At 33.7% G+C, this 22,488-nt stretch overlaps 1 protein-coding gene across 2 annotated transcripts in view; it reads left to right on the top strand.

Annotated features, from left to right (window-relative positions):
* Positions 1–22,488, top strand: part of PLCB1 (phospholipase C beta 1) — an 844,697-nt gene that overhangs the window by 519,041 nt on the left and 303,168 nt on the right. For both annotated transcript variants that reach the window (XM_051975942.1, XM_051975943.1), the window contains exon 4: positions 2,943–3,080. In XM_051975942.1, coding sequence (XP_051831902.1) covers positions 2,943–3,080 — 138 coding nt within the window. The remainder of the gene's footprint in view (positions 1–2,942; positions 3,081–22,488) is intronic.

Genomic DNA, 22,488 nt, shown 5'->3' with positions numbered 1-22,488 from the left:
AACTTCTGTTTGTTTCAGTTTCCTGTAAAATAAGAATTTCTAAGTATAATAAGAATAATAGTAGTTTCTACCTGCTGAGGTTTTTGTGATATACTACTATAAGTTATATCTGAGATGTGAATATTCCTTCCAGTGATACAGAACAGAATTTAGCCATTCCTGCCCATTCAATTGCATAATACATATTATAATATGAACATTCTTCATTGTTGTGTCGGGCTAGCTCTCTGGAGACCTACTAGCCCAAGTCCTTGGTCTTAGAAGAGAGTAATAAGGTGGGACTCATCAACACTGTGCATGGTTAACTATATACTGTGTATGGGAACCACATAAATAACTTGCTATTGTATGTAGATGACTCTTTGCCACCTGGTATCACTCTTCCACCTGGTATCACTCTGCTTCAATCACAACACAGGTTGTCACTGCCCCCTGACTTCTCAGGAAGGCTGAGAGCCCTTAGGGGAGATGGGGAACTGAACCAAACATTCTTAGAAGGTTCCCTCAGAGCTGAAGGGTCCAAATTCTTTTGGGTGATTTTGGATCTGGTTTGGGAAGTTCTATAATGTTCTAAGTTTTGATGCAATAAACATAATATCACCCATAAACAAAAGAACGTAGAACATTAATATCAAGCCATATTTGTAGCAGACAGACTGTAACTGTCATGGAAGAGACCCAATATAGTTTCTTCATTGAAGGTATTTCATGTAAACTGTGAATTCCTTCAAATACTTCTACTTTATTGATAATGTTGTACTCAGTGAGTCAGAAATATTTCTATAAAAATATTTGTTTTGATACTTTAAATATCTTCACATAATTGTTATGGAAATACCCATTACACATGGACATCACAATCTTAATACATTTTCATTGTTTCCTTGGCTAAAATTATTCATTACCTTTGACCAACTTTCTCCAATTAATCCTCTTTGAGTAGATTAGTCTGGACCTCATATATATATAATATAATAGTCTACCTAAATGTAATATAATATTATATTCTTTAAATGTAACTCTTCCCAGTTAGTCCTGAGAATGCCATGGTTTTATTCATGTGTGTTCTAGCTAGTAAATTTTTAACAACTGGCTCTACAAATATATATAATACACACACACACATACACACACACACACATATGGCATACTTTGAAATTTAACTTGCATTATTAACCATCTTGCATTTTTACCATCATTTTTTAAAGTCTAGATAATCCACAAAATAATAAATAAAGCTGTGACCTTGCCATTTTCTTATTTCAAAATGCTCAAAATGAAAATCTAAAAGTGGGCTTGTGAAAACTGGTTACAGTATACTGTTGGCTTCTTTATAAATTAGGAGCTAAAAAGAGACGGTTAAAATTGTAATTGTCATTTGTTCTTAAGGGTTCAGAAGGGATTTTAAAAATGTATTGATTATATATATATTTTTAATATTTTATTTTATTTTATTTAATAATAACTTTATATTGACAGAATCCATGCCAGGGTAATTTTTTTACAACATTATCCCTTGCACTCATTTCTGTTCCGATTTTTCCCCTCCCTCCCTCCACCCCCTCCCCTAGATGGTAAGCAGTCCTGTATATGTTAGATATGTTGCAGTATATCCTAGATACAATATATGTTTGCAGAACCGAACAGTTCCCTTGTTGCACAGGGAGAATTGGATTCAGAAGGTATAAATAACTCGGGAAGAAAAACAAAAATGCAAATAGTTCACATTCGTTTCCCAGTGTTCTTTCTTTGGGTGTAGCTGCTTCTGTTCATCATTTATCAATTGAAACTCAGTTAGGTCTCTTTGTCAAAGAAATTCACTTCCATCAGAATACATCCTCATACAATATCGTTGTTGAAGTGTATAATGATCTCCTGGTTCTGCTCATTTTACTTAGCATCAGTTCATGTAAGTCTCTCCAAGCCTCTCTGTATTCATCCTGCTGGTCATTTCTTATAGAACAGTAATATTCCATAACATTCATATACCACAATTTACCCAGCCATTCTCCAATTGATGGGCATCCATTCAATTTCCAGTTTCTAAGCACTACAAACAGGGCTGCCACAAACATTTTGGAACATACAGATCCCTTTCCCTTCTTTAGTATTTCTTTGGGGTAGAGGCCCAACAGAAACACTGCTGGATCAAAGGGTATGCACAATTTGATAACTTTTGGGGCATAATTCCAGATTGCTCTCCAGAATGGTTGGATTGGTGATATAATTGAATGAATAATCCTTGGAGAGTCTTGGAAGAACTGAAAGGAGCCTTGCATATGGAATCAAACCCGTGTGTGTGTGTGTGTGTGTGTGTATGTGTGTGTGTGTGTGTTAGAAAACTGAGCCAAAACAGGATTAGATGAAATAATATGATTTGTCCTTAGTCATACATGTATTAAGTAACAAGCCCTAAAATTTGAATCCTTTTCAAATCTGGTCTGTCTCTATACATCTAGGTTCTAGTTTCAACTCTACTGCTTTTATGAGTTAAAAGTAGGAGAATGCTGTTAAACTGATTATATGATCTCTGTGTTTTCAACATCTAGAATTATATCATTTCTATGGTAACTTTTGAAGTTAAAAAAGTAGATAAATTTTAAAATAATTACAGCATTTTAATAAAATCATTTTATTATATCAGTATTTAAAAAACAACTCTTCAGAGACAGTTATGTGGTATAGTGGGAGTCAAGAAGACTGGAGCTTAAATGATGTTTCAGACACTTATAGCTTTGTATCTTAGAAAAGGCACCTAATCTCTATCAACCCCCTTACTTCATCATAAAAGGGGAATAATTACACTCTTACCACACATTGTGGTTGTAAAATTTTAGTCAAATAGTATATGTAAATCATTTAGTAAACCTCAAAAAACAGTATGTGAATATTAGCATTTATATTACCATATGCTGATTGATTTTCCAATATTTATTTTCTAGGACCCAAAATTACGTGAGCTCTTGGATGTGGGGAACATTGGACGCTTGGAACATCGAATGATAACTGTGGTGTATGGTCCAGATTTGGTCAACATTTCCTATTTGAACTTAGTGGCATTTCAAGAAGAAGTAGCCAAGGTACAGTCTATTAAATTAAAGCTCTTAAATATATTAGAAAAATGCTGATCCTAAAACTGCTTTGAGGTACATGCCATATTATTTGAGCATGATATTCAGAAGGTACCTATAATGAAAAGAGGACTTTAGCTTTGCAATATTTTGTTAATGTTTATTGAGAAAATTTGCCATTTTGTCAAATTTAATGTAAAATTAAGATAGAGACATTACAGTGATATTCATTTTACCCCCACCATCCCCCCACCATTTTTAATGAAAATAATTGAGATGTTAATCTATAAGATATTAAGAACTAAGACAAATAATATACTAAGTTCCCCTGGAAGTTTAGTACTTGAAAGGAACTTTTTTGTCCATAAAATCATTAAACAGCTTCCACTGACAATATCAAGTGGTCAATAGTTGCTTTTTTCCCTCTTTAATCTCATCAATCTCTCTTGCATCCTCTTTTCCATTTCTATCCCATATACTAGCACAGGCCGGTTTTGTCAGTCATCTGGACTATAGCAGCTTCTGACCCAATCTTTCTTCTTTCAATCTGCCCCTTTTACTACATTTATCACCGCAACTGTTAGAAAAAATGCTCCTTGTACACAGATATCTTCTGATATCCCACATAGAATTCAACCTGGATTCTTTATTTCTTTGCCAGTGGAAATTCTGCCAAGCTAAAAGACACTTAACATTGTAATATAGGCCACCAAGTAAAAATCTGGGGGACAGGGAAGAGAAATTTAACAACTCATGAGACAGTATTCTAAGGTTCATAGTTGGTGATCTTTGTTGATGGAGTGTTATTTCCAGTGCAATCACAGACCTTTGAAGTGATTAAGGGAAATTTTGCAGATTGGATAATTTCATTCACCTTCTTGGGACTATTCAATGATTCCTTAATAACTACTAAGGACCTTGAGAGCAGGGAAGACATTAGATTTGGAATTTGAGGACTTGGATGATCTTGGGCAAATTAATAATAAAAATAATCAAATAATCTTAATTTCTTAATCACTAAAGTGATAGTTTTAGACTAGATTTATAAGATCCTTTCCAGCTTTAAAGCTAAGATCCATGTAATGCCAGGGTAAACTGGCAACACTTTAATTCTGACTATTTCACATGATTGCAATCCACATATGCCATGCTGCAACTGAAAAGGACTGCATGTAATTTCAAATACCATGCCACACATTGCTCTGTACCCTCTTTGCTCCCTCTACAACTCTGTTGGGCTGACTATATTGTTCTAATACCAAATGAACACTTGCCAAAAAAATTATTTTATCAAGAGCTCATACAGGGTAAGTGCTCACAAAGTGGTTGGAAAAAGTGGTATAAGGGCACTCTCAAGATCTTTCTTAAGAATTTTAGAATTGACTTGTGATGTGAGAAACACTGACACAGGAACTGCCTAGCATGGAATACCCTCATTAGAGAAGGTTCTATGCTATATGAGCAAAGCAGATTTGAATTAGCTTAGACAAGTTATAAATGCGAAGTTAGAGAATCCATCCCAAATGTTCATAGGGACTATTTGTGTATAACCTGATGCAGAGCATTCTGAACTCATATTGGTCTGATCATCCACAATTGGACATACTAACTTGACTCAAACATAGTGATGTAATTTTAGTCTTCGAAAACAATGGACAATAACCAACTGATCTGTATTCCTGGAACATCTTTTTCCCTACTTCTGTCTATTGAAATTCTACTCAGCTTTTAAGGCAAAGCACAAATGCCATTTCCTTCATGAATTCTTTCCTTTCAAATATGTTTATATATGTGTCTTATCTCCCTACTAAATTGTGAACTCCACTGAGATAAGGACAAAGTATTATTTAATAATTGTATGACCCCTACTACTTAACATGGCATTTTGAATACAGATGATACTTAATAAATTTTATGGCTAAGGTCTTCCTTTCTTATGCATGTAGGGAGACAGTTTGCCACTATGTTTACTATCCAGCAAGGGAATTTATTTAATTGCATACAGTATCCCAGTTAGGCACCAATCTAATTAAATTACTATGTTTGCCAGTTCTACCATTCCTCACACTATTGCCAATTGCCTAGGTACTCTAGTTCCATGCTTTATGTCTCTGTCTTGCACTAAGAGAATTCTTTGTTTCAAGGTCAGACTAAGGAAATGCAGATAGTTAATATTAAGTTTTTTGTTCCTATTCCAAAAGGAAAACAAGGAAAAAAGACGAAGAGAAAGAATTAGCTAGGTCCTGGAAAGAAGATATGTAATCCATTTCTCATACTAGAATCATCAAAAATTGACCCATGAGTCTTTTAGTGAATCAACTCAGGCAGGGAGAAAAATAATTCAAAGAGATAAAAGAGCAAGGAAAATTATTTCAGCCTGCAAGTATTTGTTAAATGTTGCTGAAGTCTGAAGGCTTCTTTGTAAAACAAGAAAAGCAATATAGCAAACAAGAAAATATACATGTAAAAACTAGGATAATCAATCTATCTAGAAACACTGCTTTTTCATTAGGAGATTATTTACTGGTAATATTTTAAAATGTGAACCTATTTGTTGGGGTGTTTGATTCACCATCAGAGACCACAGCATCTTCATAATTTAGAAGACAACGTTTGAGAGTTATAATGGCCAAAAGAGTCATTATCCTTTATTTAAATTGGTAAACTAATAAATCAGGTGAATGAAATAGCTGAATTAGCCACCAAGTGGTACTTTACTTTAATCCTTAGGCTTGGGAGTTCCCCTCCTCTGCCCTTGATGCTGAGTACCATGGTTACTCTCCCTTTATTCAAGCTTCTTCAAAGTTAGCTAGGCTGGTCCTCAAACAACAAACAGAATCTATCACCAGACTCTTCCTTCAAACCTTTTAAACTTATTAGTCACTACAAAAGAGCATACTCTACTAGCATTGTCTATGAAAGCCTAGGACCAAGTCCAAACTCTGGTAAAAATGAGAGTAGGATTTCAGTGGAGAGAGGCCATTGGAGCATGCAGTTAAATGGGACAATTTTCATCTTTAGTATTCATAACTTGAAGATATATATTAATACTCCTCTATGTTGCTCTCCCTTCTATATGTTATTCTTCAAGTTCTTAGAATATAAATCTAGTTAAACAAGGTAGCATAAAAACATTCAAGTTATGCATATTATCTATATCATTTAAGATTTTATGGATTATGTGAACATAGTATATGTTATTACAGTATTTGTACATTCTTTTATTCGTGTTCTATATACATTGTCTACATTTACATTGTAGAAAGCAATTCAATCTTTCTGCTCATATTGAGAGAAATATTGATGTATATACTCAGTTTCTCTTTTTAAAATTTTTTTTAGAATGAGTTTACATAAAAAATCCAACTAGCATCAGATTTATTTTAGTTTTAAAGCACAAAGGAAGGGGAAAAAAAAAACTATCTCCTTACAACATAAGGAAGAATCTTGCAAGCTTCTGTTACAATGAAGACTTATTTGGAATCTTAAATTATGCTAATATTTGTGAGAGGGAGGAATCCTTGTTAGTTAGGAAAAGGAATATTAATAGAGGATTGCAAGAAAAAAAATTTGTAAACCTTGATTTCCTAAATTATCCTATATTAATTTCCCATAATGTATCCAGTTTATAATAATGGAACAGTTCTCACAATTTAGATGGATATGGAACTAGTTGAATGACAAGATTCAAAACATAGCCACTAATGGTTCAATGACAGCTTGGTAGAGTCCTCAGAGGAGCATTCCAAGGATCTTATGGCAGTTAATATTCCATCAATGACATGGATGAAGGCAGAGATAGTAGACTCATCAGATTTGTAGGTGCTGCACAATTGGAGGGCTAACAAACATGCTGCATGGCAGAGTTGAAATTCAAAATAATTTTGACATCCTAGAGTCTCCAGCTCAAAATAATAAGTTGGATTTCTTAGAGATATGTGTAAATCTTATGTGTGGATTCAAAAAAATCAACTCCATACCCTCACCTGGTATACTGAGTGCAATTCTGGCCACTACAATTTTAGAAGCATGATAGAGATTATCTAGAGAAAGGAAAGAAAAAGAAAAAGAAAGAAAGAGAGAGGGGGGGGGGAAGGAGAAGGAAGGAGAGAAGGAAGAAGAGGGAAAGAGGGAGAAGGAAGGAAGGAAGAAAGGAAAGAAGGAAGGAAGAAATGAAAGGAGAGGAGAGAGGGAGGGAGGGAGAGGAAAGAAGGAAGGAAGAGAGAGAGGGAGGGAGGGAGGAAGGAAGGAAAAGAAAGAAACAGACAAAAACAATCCTCCAGTATTTTTAAGGATTTTCAAGTAGAGGAGGTATTAAACTTATTCTTTTGGATCCTAAATGTTAGAAGCATCTAGAAATAATAGAGTGGCACAGTAGATAGAGTGCTGGACCGTAAGTCAGGATTTTACAAATCCACAGTCACTTGTTACCTGTGTGACCCCGCTCAAGTCATTCAACTTCTGTTTACTTTAGTTTCTATATCACCAAAATAAGGATAATAATAACACTTCCTACATTTCAATATTCTTGTGAGGATCAGATATGATGATATTTATAAAGCATTTTTCTAAATTTAAAACACTACATAAATACTAAGGTAAAGCAAAAACAAAATGTAGAAAATGAAGAATCAAATTTAGGTTTTATATCAGGAAATATTCTTCTTAGAGCCGACTCAAAATTAGAATTGCTTACCTTAGAAAAGAGTGTAGAACCCTTCATTAAACGTGTTTGCCAATGGCTGTTGTGGCCATTAGAGGGCATTTTATTAAGGAGGAAATGCTTTCCAATTCTAAAATTCTGGGATTCTGTGATTTGCATATGTTAAGAAAAATTACATAAATCTTTCCTTGATATTAAACATTGCTTGTTACTTTTAAAATTAAATTTACTAGGGTCCATGTATTATGTGATACTTCTGACAGATAGATTTGACACATTTGATTTCCTGATGATTTACCATAAGGAATGAATTTAAGCGTCATTCTCTATAAGGGATAGCTAATATTGTGTTGCTCACTATTTTCCCATTAGGGTTTTGTGTTCCTCAATTTTATGAAGTCCACCTTTAAGTCATATTGTCTTGAAGGCATTCCAACAGCATTTTGATGTTCTGGTATAATTAAGAAAGTAACAGGGCATCTCCTTTGTTTTTACTTAACAGTGATGGCAGGAAGACTCTTCCCATATCTTTGGATTTTCATAGCCATAAAGAGCCTGGAGATTTGCAAACAATTTTACTCTCAAAAAACAATTTACATATATTAATTGACAGTATTGTCTTACATTATTTGACTTTTGATTTAAGCTCTTAGGTTTTTAATTAGCATCATATATCATTTCCCAAGCCTGATTTTCCCAGTATGTAAAGTACTTACTAATAAATGTCTCTTTTGAAAGTTATGTTCATTTTCACAGAGGGATATTTTAAACTGTGATAGTCTTGTTTGATAATATCAACAATAATTTAGCAAAGACTTAGGAGATAACTCTAAATAAAACCTAATATTATAACTAGTATTTAAAGATTTCTCAAAATTTCTTGAACTGTAAGTGCCTGATTTACACTTCTCCTAATGTATGGTCCATATTGGGTATTGAATTATGCTCCAATATTTATTGAACTATAACTAATACTTTAAAGGAACTATAATCTTACTATGGTATTTTCTCCATTGGTACTGAAAGCAACTCATTTTTTTGTACAGATTACATATTTATGTTCTTTGGAATTCTATCTTCCACAGAAGCTCTGTTCAACATATTGGAGGTTCCCTTCTTCAAGTTTTTGACTAAATTAGTGACTGATTAGTAGAAAAGAACTTTCAATTTTTTAAATTTGTTTTTTTAAACACATATTACTTTATGAATCATATTGGGAAAGAAAAATAAGAGCAAAAGGGAAAAAAAACATGCAAGAGATAAAAAACAGGGAAAAAAAAGAAGTGAACATAGCATGTGTAGATTTACAATCAGTCTCTTTTGTTCTTTATTTGGATGCAGATGGCATTTTCTTTTAAAGTCTTTTGGAACTGCTTTAGATCACAATGAGAAGAACAAGCCTTTCTTAGTTGATCATAGAACATTCTTGCTGTTATTATGTATAATGTCTTCCTGGTTCTGCTTATTTCACTCAGCATCAATTCATGTAAATCTTTTCATGCCATTCTAAAGTAAGATTGTTCATCATTTTTTTATAGAACAATAATATGCCATTACCTTCATATACCACATCTTGTTCAGCCATTCCCTAATTAATGGACATCTGTTCATTTTCCAATTCTTTGCCACCACAAAAAGAGATGCAGTAAACACTTTTTGCACATATGGGTCTTTTCCCCTTCTTTATGATTCTCTTGGAATACAGATCCAGAAATGACATTACTGGATCAAAGGGAATGGATAATTTTATAGCCCTTTAGGCATAATTTCAGATTGGTCTCCAGAATGATTGGATCATTTCAAAATTCCACCAACAATGTATTAGTGTCCCAGTTTTCTCATATCCTTTCCAACATTTATCATTATCTTTTCCTGTCATCTTAGCCAATCTGAGAGGTGTGAGGTGGGTATCTCAGAGCTGTTTTAATTTCCATTTTTTCAATCAATAGTGATTTAGAGAGTTTGAAATTTTTTCATTTGAAAACTAACTGTTCATAACCTTTCACCATTTATCAATTGCGGAATGACTTGTATTCTTACAAATTTGACAGAGTTCTTTATATATTTTAGAAATGAGACTTTTATAAAGATACTGGCTGTAAAGATTTTTTCCCAGATTTGTACTTACCTTTTAATCTTGTATCTGTTGATTTTGTTTGTGTAAAAACTTTTTAATTTACTGTAATCAAAGCTGTCCATTTTGTCTTTCATAATATGCTCTAATTTTTTTTGGTCAAAAATCCCTCCCTTTTCCAAAGATCTGATAGATAAATTATCCCTTGTTCTCCTAATTTGTTGATGGTATCATCCTTCATGCCCAAATCACATATTCATTTTGAACTTATTTTGATATGAAGTGTGAGATGTAGGTCTATACCAAATTTCTGAAATATAATTTTCCAGTTTTCCCAAATATTTTTGTCAAATAGTGAGTTCTTATTCCAGAAGCTGGAATTTGGGGGTTTATCAAATAGTAAATTGCTTTAGGTCTTGATTAATGTATCATTGTAGCTAATCTATTCCACTATTTCTTAGCCAGTACTAAATGATTTTGATGACTGCTGCTTTATAAAATAGTTGTAGGTTTGGTACTGCTAAGCCACCATCCTTTGTATTTTTTTCCATTAATTTCCTTGATATTCTTGATCTTTTGTTTTGTTATTTTTTCTAGTTCTATAAAATAATGTTTTGATAATTTTATTGATGTAGCACTGAATAAGTAGAGCAATTTAGACAGAATTGTCATCTTTATTATATTAGCTCAATCTACCCATGAACAATTGATATTTTTCCAATTGTTTAGATCTGACCTTATTGTGTGTTTTGTAATTGTGTTCATGTAGTTCTTGGGTTTGTCTTGGCAGGAAACCCCAAGTATTTTATTTTGTCTACAGTAGTTTTAAGTTGAATTTCTCTTTCTATGTTTTGCTGATGGGCTTTTCAGTAGTATGTAGAAATGCTGATAATTTGTGTGAGTTTATTTTATATCCTGCAATTTTCCTAGAGATGTAAATTGTTTCCAGAAGGTTTTTGGATGATTTTCTAGGATTCTCTAAGTATATCATTATATCATCTGCAAATTGTGATAATTTTATATCCTCATTTCCTTTCATTTCTTTAATTTCTTTTTTCTTTTCTTATTGCTAAAACCAACATTTCTAGTACAATGTTGAATAATATAGTGATAATGGGCATCTTTTGTTCACCATTGATCTTACTGAGAATGAGTTCAGCTTCTCTCCATTACAGATAATGCTTAGTTTAGGTTTTAGCTAAATATAGCTTATTATTTTAAGGATATCTCCCTTTATCCCTATGTTCTCTAATATTTTTAATAGTATTTAATAGTGCTGTATTTTATCAAAAGCTTTTTTACATCTATTGATATTATCATATTATTTCTGTTGATTTTGTTATTGATATGGTCCATTATGATAATAGTTTTCCTGATATTTAGCCAGCTCTGCATTCCAGATATAAATCCCACTTGGTCATAATGTATTATCTTGCTGACAAGTTGCTGTAATGCCTTTGCTAATATTTTATTTAAATTTTTTGCATCAATATTCATTAGGGAGATTGATCTGTAATTTTCTTTCTCTTTTGGCTTTAGGTATCAGCATCATATTTGTGTCATAGAAGAAATTTGGCAGGACTCCTTCTTTATCTATTTTTTTTCCTAACAGTTTACATAGTATTGGAATTAATTGTTCTTTAAATGTTTGGTAGAATTCCCTTGTAAATCCATCTGGTCCTGGAGATTTTTTTTTAGGGAGATCATTAATGGCTTGTTTAATTTCTTTTTCTAAAATGGGATTATTTAATTAATGTATTTTGTCTTCTGTTACTGTGAACTGTAATGTTCTTCTCTAAAATGTATTGTTCTCTGGGATCAGATTTCTTGGGGGGCTTCTGGGAGCAACCTTTGTTTCAATTCAGAGTAATAATCGCTTCAAATGCAGTCAGGAGTTAAAGTCCAAATCCTTTATTGTCTCCTTCAAATTAGCCTGGTTAGCTTTCTTAGAGGCCTATCTCTCTCCTTGGTCCCTGCTGCTAGTCCTTTATCTCTTCCAGCTTCTGTCTCTAGCTTCCTCCGAATGTCTCCAGCCAGCACAGGGGTGGAAAATGGAATGAATCTCTCTCCTCCTCTGAGGGTGGGCTTGTCCTTTAGTGGGCTTGTTCTTATATATGCTCTCTTAAAGGTGTGAATCTTGTAGAACTCTAATAAGTCCTAAGTACATTCATGAACTAGAGAGCTGTTAAGTACTATGCTAAATTAGATAATTATTGTCTCTATCAATTCCAGTGACTTAGCACCTTGTAAGAATCCTAACACTGAATAATTTATATTTTTGTAAATATTCATCCATTTTGGCAAATAAATTAATTCATCCATTTTAACAAAGAAATCAAAGAAATATTTAGGAGCTATTTTGTCTAACTGTATAATAGTAAGTTTGACAAAATAGTTTCTAATTATTGCTTTAATTTTTTTTTTCATTTGTGGTAAGATCATTCTTCATTTTTGATGCTGGTGATTTGTTTTTGTTTTTTCTTTCCTCTTTCTGATCAAATTAACTAAAGGTTTATTTATTGTATTGGGTTGTTTTTTTTTTTTTCATAAAACCAACTTAGTTTTATTTATTAGTTCAAAAGTTTTCTTAGTTTCTATTTTATTAATCTCTCTTTTGAGTTTCAGAATTTCTAATTTGGTATTTAATTGGGGAGGGGGGTTTAATTTATTCTTTTTCCAGCTTTTTTTAATTGCATGCCTAATTCACTGATCTTTTCCCTCTATTTTATTCATGTAGCTATTAGAGATATTATATCTCTAAATTAGAGATTGCCCTAAGAACTGTTTTGGCTGCATCCTGTAGGTGTTGGTATATTATCTCATTATTGTGATTCTTTTGAATGATGGCTTCTGGGATTTGTTGTTTGACCCACTTGTTCTTTAGAATTAGACTAAAACCCAATTGGAAATTAAATAATCTATCTTTTCCTGGCCCTTTATTGAATAATTTTTAGTGCATTGAGGTCAGAAAAGGAAGCATTTACTATTTCTGCCTTTCTGCATTTGCTTGTGTGGTTTTTACCCCCAATATATAGTCAGTTTTTATGTAGGTGCCATATACTGCAGACAAAAAAGTATATTCTTTTCTGTCCCTATTCAATTTTCTCCAGAAATCTATCATATCTAATTTTTTCTAGTTTCTTTCTTGTTTATTTTGTGGGTAGATTTGTCTGATTCTGAGAAGGGAAAGTTGAGGTCCCCCACTAGCATAGTTTTGTAATTTATTTCTTCCTGTACCTGACTTAAACTCTCCTCTAGGAATTTTCCTGCTTTACCACTTAGTGTAAATACACATTTAGTTTCATTACTATTTCATTGTTTATGGTATCCTTTATCAAGTTATATGTTCTTTCCTCTCTTCTCTCTTTCAATAAGATCTATTTTTACTTTTGCTTTATCTGAGATCAGAATCGCTATCTCTGCTTTTTTAGTTCAGTTGAAGCATAATAAATTCTGTTCCAGCCTTTTATCTTTACTTTGTGGATGTCTTTCTCCATGTCAAATGTATTTCTTGTAAACAACATATTTCAGGATTTTGTTTTTTAATCCACTCTGTTATGTGCTTACCTTTTATGTGAGAGTTCATCCCATTCACATTTACAGTTATGATTATTATTTATGTATTTCCCTCCATCCTATTTTTGCCCCTGCATATTCTTTTGTTCTCTCTTGCCACCTTGTCCTTAGTGGTGTGTGTGTGTGTGTGTGTGTGTGTGTGTGTGTGTGTGTGTGTGTGTGTTTACTGGGTTTTTTTTTACCCCACTCAGTACCTTATCTCCTACCACCCTCCCCCTTCTCTTAGTGTTTTTAACCCACTTCACCCACTATCTTGTCTTTTATCAACCCTTCCCCCTTTCTCTTTTTTTTCTCCTAGTGTTTCTGCCTTCCTGTCTATCCTGTCTCTCCCTTTTCTTTGCCTCTTTCTCTTCCTACTTCTTTATAGGATTAGGTAAATTTCTATACTCAATTGAATGATCGTTATTTCCTCTGAGATCCAAAATTGAGGAGATCAAGCTTCAGACATTGGTCATCCCCTTCTCTTTTTTCCCTCCATTGTAATAGGTCTTTTGCATCTCTTCATATGAACTAATTTGTCCCATTATATCTCCTCTTTCCTTTTTCCAGTACAAATCTTTTTCCACCCCTTAATGTCTTTTTCTTTGATGTTATCACATCAGACTCCATTCAGAACCATATCCCTAGTCCATGTGATGCCCTGCTTTGTTCTGTCCCAGTGACAGATATAGTTCTTCAAGAGTTACAGATATCATTTTCCTATCTAGGTTTGTAAACAATTTAACCTTTAAATAATATATATTTTCCCCCTGTTTACCTTTCTAAGTTTCTCTTGAGTACTGTGTTTGTAGATTAGATTTTCTATTCAATTCTGTCTTTTTTTCCCATAGAAATGATTGAAAGTCTCTTACTTCATTAAAACTCCATTGCTTCCCCTGAAAGATGATGCTGAACCTCCCTGGGTAGTTAATTTTATATTGTAAACCCAACTCCTTTGCCTTTTGGAATATAGTATTCCAGGCCTTCAGATCCTAGGTAATCTTGACTGTTGCTCCTTGATATTTGAATTATTTTTGTCTGGAAATTTGAAGTATTTTTTTTTCCTTGAGATTTTAATTTTGGAAGTTTTACAACAATGTTACTTGGGATTTTCCTTGTGGGATTTCTTTCTAGAGGTGAGTGATGGATTCTTTCAATGAGTATTTACTCCTCTGTTTCTAGAATAGTGGGGCTGTTTCCTTAATGGCCTCTTGTAGAATGTCATCTGGGTTCGTTTTTTGGTCATGGCCTTCAGGTAGGCCAATAATTTTAAAATTGTCTCTTCTGGATCTATTTTCCAGGTCAGCTGTTTGTCCAATGAAATATTTCACATTTTCTTCCATTTTTTTCATTCTCTTTAATTTGTTTGACTGATTCTTGCTGTCTCACAAAGTCATTAGCTTCCATTTGCACTGTTCTAGTTTTTAATGTGTGGTTTTCTTTATTTAGCTTTTGTATCTCTTTTTCCATTTGGTTAATTCTACTTTTTTCTAAATCCTACAATTTTTTTTTCTTTCCTTTTCCAAGTTGTTGACTCTCTCATACATACTTATTTCCTTTTTCATTTTTTCTTTTACCTCTCTTATTTGCCTTTTGAAGTCTTTTATGAGCACTTCCAAGAAGCCTCTTTGGGCTTGAGATCATTTCACTTCACTCTTCGAGATTTCTTTTGTGGACATTCTGTCCTTGTCTGAGCTTGTGCTTTGTTCTGCCTTGTCATGATAGTAGCTCTCTAAAATCAAGGTTCTTTTCTGTTTCTTGCTCATTTTCTTTCCTTCTTTCCTTTTTTTTTTTTTTTGATATTTCTTCTTGTTGTTTTTTTTTTTTTTTTACTTTTATAGTTGGGCTCTGCTTCTGGGGTAAAGGAAGTGTTATCCCAAGCTTCCTGTGCTGCTTTGAGCCTTGGCTTTGAGCACAGGGTAACATTGTATTTGTAGGGGAATAGCTCTTCTTGCTCTTTTCAGGAAACAGCCTGATTTCCCAGAGTTTGCCTTCTGAGGTAGGATTGAAAGCTGCCCCACTGATTTGCTCCTTTATTGAGCCAGAAATGCGGTTCTTAGTTGCTTCTTTTCTGTGATTAAGATCCTCTCACTGGTTTTCTCAGAGTCTACTGAGCAGGGCTGAACACCTATTCACCCCAGTGAGACTGACCTTTCTTGAAGTTTTTCCAGTCTATCTTGAGTTGAAGAATGGTTTCATTCCATCAAACTCTATTCAGAAGCTTGGTTTCATATGGTTTTCAAGGAAAACTGGGAGAAATTGAGCAGCTTCCTAACTTTACTCTGCCATCTTGGCTCTATCCTTTCTCTCCCCCCTCCCTCAAAATGAATTTCCTCATTTCTCTTTTTAACTTTTATTTTGAGTAATTATTAGAAAAGAACTTTTAACAAAACATTATTCTTTACTAAGTCAAACTTTTCTTTTTAAAATCACCTTCAAAATGATATTTTTTAGTTTTTATAAAAAGATTTCTGCTGTATTACACAGACTACAGGATGAAAATAGTAATCTGCCACTTTCTTTTGGCCAGCCTTGGATTGGTCTCTTTCACTTGGACCTCAAATGCCTCAAGATTTGAGGTCTGCTCATGACTATTTTTGCTTTCCAGGACAGGACAAGCTTTTTGCATTATTTTCTCTCAATTAAACAAGCTGCATAATATCATTGTAGTCCTGAAATCTGTGGGGAGGCATTTTTAACAGTCACTTTTCTCATCTAATCACATCCAAAACCATATCCTGGAAATCTCCAGGCTCACTTTTTCAACACTTATGACCTGAAAATGAAACACCTGTTGTTAACAAGGCGGTTGCTGTTAAATCCTCAGTTTGACTAAGCCAAGTGGAAAAGAGGACAAACAAGAAAAGCAAAGCCATCTCAACTTCTTCCATTCCTTTTTTTTCTGATTCATGAATTCTGAATTTCTACCTATTACTTTCATAAAAGCAAAATAGACAGAGAAAAAGATATTTACAAAAATAAATATGAAATATGTAGGTATGTCGTTTTGAGGAAGGAACATAAATGAATATATCTTTTGATGAATAAGAATTGAGACAGTACCTAGCACATAGTAGGTGCTTAAAAAATACTTGATGAAATATCTGTATAAAAGAATCCACGAATACAAGTAGTATACGTTAAAAGAAACAGATAATCTATGCCTAAATAAAACAAATCAGCTATAATTGATTATCTGATTATCAGGTTAATTTAATTAAGGAAACATTTAATTGGATGTTAAATCTTTTGAATTAGTATCAATGTGTTTTGGGGTACTATAAGAAGAGATAGTGAATTCAGAGAATTCTCTCAAAGCTATATAGTTCATTTTGTCTATGACATTTCATAGGTATGAAGGGAAAACACTGGCCTTATTGCCTTCTAATAGTTTGTTTTATATGTAATTATTTGTATCCTAATGTTATGTGTTTCCTAGGATGCCAATATATTGTCATTTAACTGCATAATTAAAACAGCATTTCTGTAAATCTTTAAGATTTTCCAAATGCTTTATATATTTTATTATCTCATTTGATTCTCACAACAATTTTGATGCAATTATTTAAATCCCCATTTTACAAGAAATTGAGGCTGAAATAGGATGAATGACTTGTCCATAGGGTCACCCAGCTGCAGAATATCTGAGGCAGGATTTCAGTTCACATCTAACTGACTTGAAGTCCAGTATTCTGTTCACTATGAATACAAGATGATGTGGTCCAATTCAAGTTTTTTCCTCTCAGTATCTCCTTGCATTTTTAAGAAAGGACTCCCATCCCAAAGAATTTTTGTTTATATGGGTTATATCAATTAATGTTTACCATATTCAAAATTAAAATATCTTAATATTATTATAAAAATATTTTTGATTTTGTGGACTGAGTTCAGGGGGCTCTTAAATGATGCCCAGACCATATTTGTGCATAGTGGTCATCCTTGGAGTCAGGATGGCCTAGGTTTATATTTTTCATCTGATATTTATATTGGCAGCTCTTTAAAACTATGTTATAACCTGTGAAAGAATTTTCCACATCAAGAGTTTTTAAGCCTACATTTGTTAAATTGTAGGGAGTGAGAAAGAAGTTCATAAAACTGTTTCTACCTTGCAAATACAGATCATCCAATTATTCAGAAATTATGATGTTTCTAACGGCCTAATATTTCCAATCAGCAACAAATTTTGCTCTTTTTTTCTTCTCCAAAGGAAGTCCTGACTGCCAAATAAGACAAACATGAATGTCATCTTTGGTTTGGCTAGGGGAAGCAAAGGTATGAAAGAACAGAACAAAGATGAATTATGTAAGCTGAAGCCTATTTTCAGTATTCCTTCCTGCTTCTAGTCTTGCTTCCAATCATCCATGAATAAAAAAAATTTTGACCTGCCTTTTAAAGGCTTGGAAAGGAAAAACCTAAGGTAGTGGCCCATGACCAATGAGCCACTGTACATAATGAGTCACGAAAGACTGAAAGCTTCTGTGACTGGCACCCAGGAAGCTTTCTCCCCTTCCCCCTCCCATTCCCTTTGCATTCAAATTATCCTTTGTTTCCCAGAGAGAGAGGTGATTTCATATCCAGACTCTAATTCTAAGTGCTAACCAGTTTGGCATTCAGATCTCCTCCTTGAGTACCCTGCATCAAGCCATTCCATGATTGGGCCAATTTCAACACAGATGGCAATCTTTTCTCCAGAGAGACAAGTGGATTAAAGCAACAGAAATTTGGCATTTGCAGCTTGAGGTGTCTAATGACAGGAACAAGTGGAGGAAAAGCTTTTTAGTGCACTTATCCAAACTACATTTGGCGTAAGCCATTATTTTTAGTCCTCCACTTCCATGAATAGTAAATTCACTTAAGCATTTATACATGTGAATTAAAAATTCACCAATTTTTTTTCTGATTAACTTCTATCATCTTAGCTATTGCTGGTAGAATGTTTAGTTGATAAACAATGACAACAACAACAATCCCCTTATTCATTAGAATACTTAGTGTGTCATATTATTAGTATTGTTATTTTCTTCTTGTTATGTGTCCTCTTGAAATGTCATTTCTATAAAATGTGTCCAGTGGCTATGGTTTTCAGATTTGCTTTTGAACAAGGCTGGTACTCTGCCCTTACCATCTTCCTTATGGTATGTCAGTAACAGCAACAACTGCATTGCTTATTCTCCACATTTACTCAAAGAATTCTCCATCGAGTTGCCTACCATCACCCCTGAATGATCTCAACTTTGAGTAAAAAAAAAAAAATCCAATTCATCAAATATCTTTGGTTCTCTGCCCTAAAAAACTATGTAGAGGACAATGGAAAGGAGAAAAAACTGGACAAAGAAAAGCAGATAGAGAATGAGAAACGGGGAGCTTGTAGCCTTTATCTCTGGTATCCCAAGTTGCTTACCCTTGATATAGAACAGAGGTGGGGAGCATCAGACCTGTGAGCTGTATAAAGAGTTATGACATCATTTGTTAAGACAATCACAGACAATGATGAGCTGAAAGCTAGGTACAGCAACTTCCCACTGCTTGAGTTCTCCAAATGATGTTATGAATATCCAGATGGCCCTTGGCTTAAAAAAAGGTTCCCTGTCCCTGATATAGAGCAATTGATTTTAACTTTTTTATGTGTTATAAATCATGTTGGTTTGGTGAAACCTATGGATCCTATCCCCAGAATGTTCTTAAATGCAACATGTGTGTATCTACACATATATGTTTATATATACATGTATATATGTTTATATATATGTATACACATATATATAATTACATAGGAAACCAATTATATAGAAATATTCATTAACATATACTTTTAAACATATATATATGAATCATTCAGTCAAACTGAGACCTTTTGAAGATCTTAGTTTAAAAAGGCCAATATCTCCCATTGATCCAAGGCCATCTCTAGTCATCCTGATCTATATTTTGCCACTGGACCCAAAAGGCTCAAGAGGGGAAATCTGCAGGTAAACTTGCACCACTCTCCCTTATTTAAATCCATTTCACTTGCATGTCATGGCATCACCTTCCTGATGTCATGGTCCTCTAGTACATGGTGCTCTTATTTCATTTTGCTCTTAAAATTTCTCTTAAAAATTGTCGAAAACTCAAGTAAACATTCCTTACAAGAAGTTCTGCTCAGTTCATCTGCTTTGTAAATGGTAAATGAATTTATGAGACATTAATCTGGATATGATGTTTGACCTTTCTTTAAGTTAAAGAATCAGTACACAGAAGGCACAGTAGGTTGTTGTGTGTGTGTGTGTGTGTGTGTGTGTGTGTGTGTGTGTGAGCAGGACCTGGATCTTTAGTAACCTCCTCCTGCCTGGGAACATAGCATATATGTTAGAAAATTGCTTTATTAAAAACTATTTCTGTAGAAAACAGTTGAAACTCGAGACCCTATTCCTCCAAAGATTTTTATTTAGTACTCAGATATATCTAAGATTAACTACTTACAAATATGTCTGCATGGATTTATATGAGCCTCCCTAGACTATCATGATTAGGACTCATATTTGACACTAATTCCATTGTTAATTTGCCTGAAATGTTCATTAATTCGAGGATTACACTATTTATATTCTGTCCTTATAGAAAATGTTATTTACCCATTGGCAGAATGGTGGTTTGGATTTGGAAGTAAGGATTTTAACATTTAAAATTGTGAAAGTCATTCTGAAATAATCATTTAGAAATTTAAAATCTTAAAAGTCAAGAGAAGATAAGTTACAATTTAAAAGAATGATGAAAAGGTAGGTTGGGTCCAGTTCTCTCCCCTAAGTCCAGACAAATACTAGATATTGATGATTAGACTTTAAAGAGTTTTAAAAGTTCAGTCTGATGCACTTCTATAGGCAAGTGGGAAAGAGGCCTTTCTTGAGGAAAATAGTCTGTGTTCCTCAAACTCCTATATTCCTCATCATGTAAATATGCCTGCTTACCTCTGTCCCTAATTCTTTCTGGCCAGTTTAGGTAATCTAGGGACAAGGTGATCTCAACATTTGCAGGAGGGAGTCAGAAAGGTGACATACTGTTCTAAGGTCCCACCAATAATTAAAAGCAGAGATATTATCAGAACCAGATCTTTTGACCACTAAGCTAGTGTCCACATTTTGCTATGCCATGTTACCCCTCCTTAAGATCTCCAGTTACTTCTAGTTCAAGATGTCCTAGTTTGGGTTTTTGTTTTGTGCTTTTTCAAAAAGAGCTCTGAAAAATAAAAACAAAAAGTTTTCCTGGATTTTTTTTCTCTTTATACTTTAACTGCTAAACAAAAAGCATCTTGGTATTTTCTTAGAGAAAAATTATTCAGAGTGAGCTATCTCTAAGGGTAAGATGAATTTCCTAAATCATTATTTTGTTCTTGTCATCACCACTATTGTCCTGGGAAGTACAGCTAGCCCTGGCCAAATAGGAATCATAACTTTAGAAGCTTATGATAAAGGATCACAGATTCAGAGGTAATCAAATCAGCATTTTTCAAATGAGGAACTGAAGCCCAGAAATTTTAAGTGATTTACTCCTGTTTTATAGCTAGTAAGTGACAGAGACAAACATTTGCTCAAATTCTCTAGTTAATATACTGCTTTCAGAATTGCAATAGATTTGATATTATTTTAAAGGTATTTGGGAATAGATTTCCCACTTATCTTAATGAAAAAAGACCAAAAGAATGGAGATTTTGAATAGTATTATTATCCACAAACAACAACTGAGCAAATATTAGTACCAACTGCTCCATGTACTTATTTTCACCTCTTTATAATATTTTTATGTGAATTATCACAATATAAAACAATCAAGATAAAAACATGAGAAGGTCAGAGATTTTCACAGATGATTCTCTCTATCATATTGTACTATAATATGTCTTCTCATTTCTGGTCATGCAGACATGTATCCCTTCTTACAATGAGAAGGAAGGCTGGGAACAAAAAGGAATGTAACTGAGCACCAATAATCTATCATTAGACAGTTCTTACCCTATTCCTCTGCTTTTCTTCTTGCCTCATTCCTGATATATATTATCATCCATTATCATGTGTGTGTATATGCTTAAAATAAGTGATGTTCCACCATGGGACTTCCTGCCCAAAGTGCATGCATGAATGGAAGAAAACCATCCAGTCCCCATATACCATTTGCAGCAAAAGCTTGATTCATCCTATACCCAATAATGATCAAGGAATCCAATGACAAAACTAAAGTAAGTTGGTTCTTCTACATTAGAATTGCACAAAAAATAAGTAAGATTCCCATGGGCAGTAGCACAGAGTGTTTCATGAGGAAAATAAATCCCAAGGCAGACTATGAAGCCAATAAGTAGCTCAAGTAAAGCTAGACTAGAAACATGTGCAGCCTGCAAAACTTTGTGTCTCAAGTAAGCAAGAGTGGAGAATTCCTCTGAGATCAAGTATTCAGAAATCCAAGTTCCAAGAAAGTCTTATCTTGGAAGGTGAAAATCAGCACAGAAGCCCATGAGGCCCAGTGGGGAGATCAAGCATTGTGAGATCGAGCTACCCCCCTAAAGTGGAGCAGAGGGTAGAACCCCAATTCAATAATTAAATCTGAAAAGATGAATGAACCAATGAATACTCCAATTAATATGAATTTATATCATGAATATAATGATCTCCACAAGTAGGAAAAATCACATTTACCACAACTGTAAGCAGAAACTCAGAGGGAAAAAATATTTTCACAAAAAAATTTTTGGATAAAAGAAATTAATCAAGAAATTTTTAAAAATGAAATAAAAGTTATGGAGCAAAGGATTAAGGAGGATAATTAGGAGAATTAGGGGGGGGAAATTAGGAAAATCTTAGAAAGGAATGTAGAAAACATTTTCCAAGCAATGAACTCCCTTAAAACACACACACACACACACACACACACACACACTTATATAGAACTTCCTATGTGCTGAGCACTGTACTCAGTGCTTTACAAGTATTGTCTTATTTGATCCTCATAATAATGTTGAGAAATAGATGCTATGTTCATTTTATAGGAGAGAAAACTGAGAGATTACATAACTTGCCTAAAGTCACATAGTTAGTTAGTCAGAAGTCAGAATTGAACTCTGCTTCACCTAATAACCTCTGATTGTATGAGACATT

Source organism: Antechinus flavipes, chromosome 2 (genome assembly GCF_016432865.1).
Source record: "Antechinus flavipes isolate AdamAnt ecotype Samford, QLD, Australia chromosome 2, AdamAnt_v2, whole genome shotgun sequence".
Lineage (NCBI taxonomy): Eukaryota > Metazoa > Chordata > Mammalia > Dasyuromorphia > Dasyuridae > Antechinus > Antechinus flavipes.
Note: the sequence above shows the minus strand (reverse complement) of the source record. Positions and strands in the feature narration are given on the sequence as shown.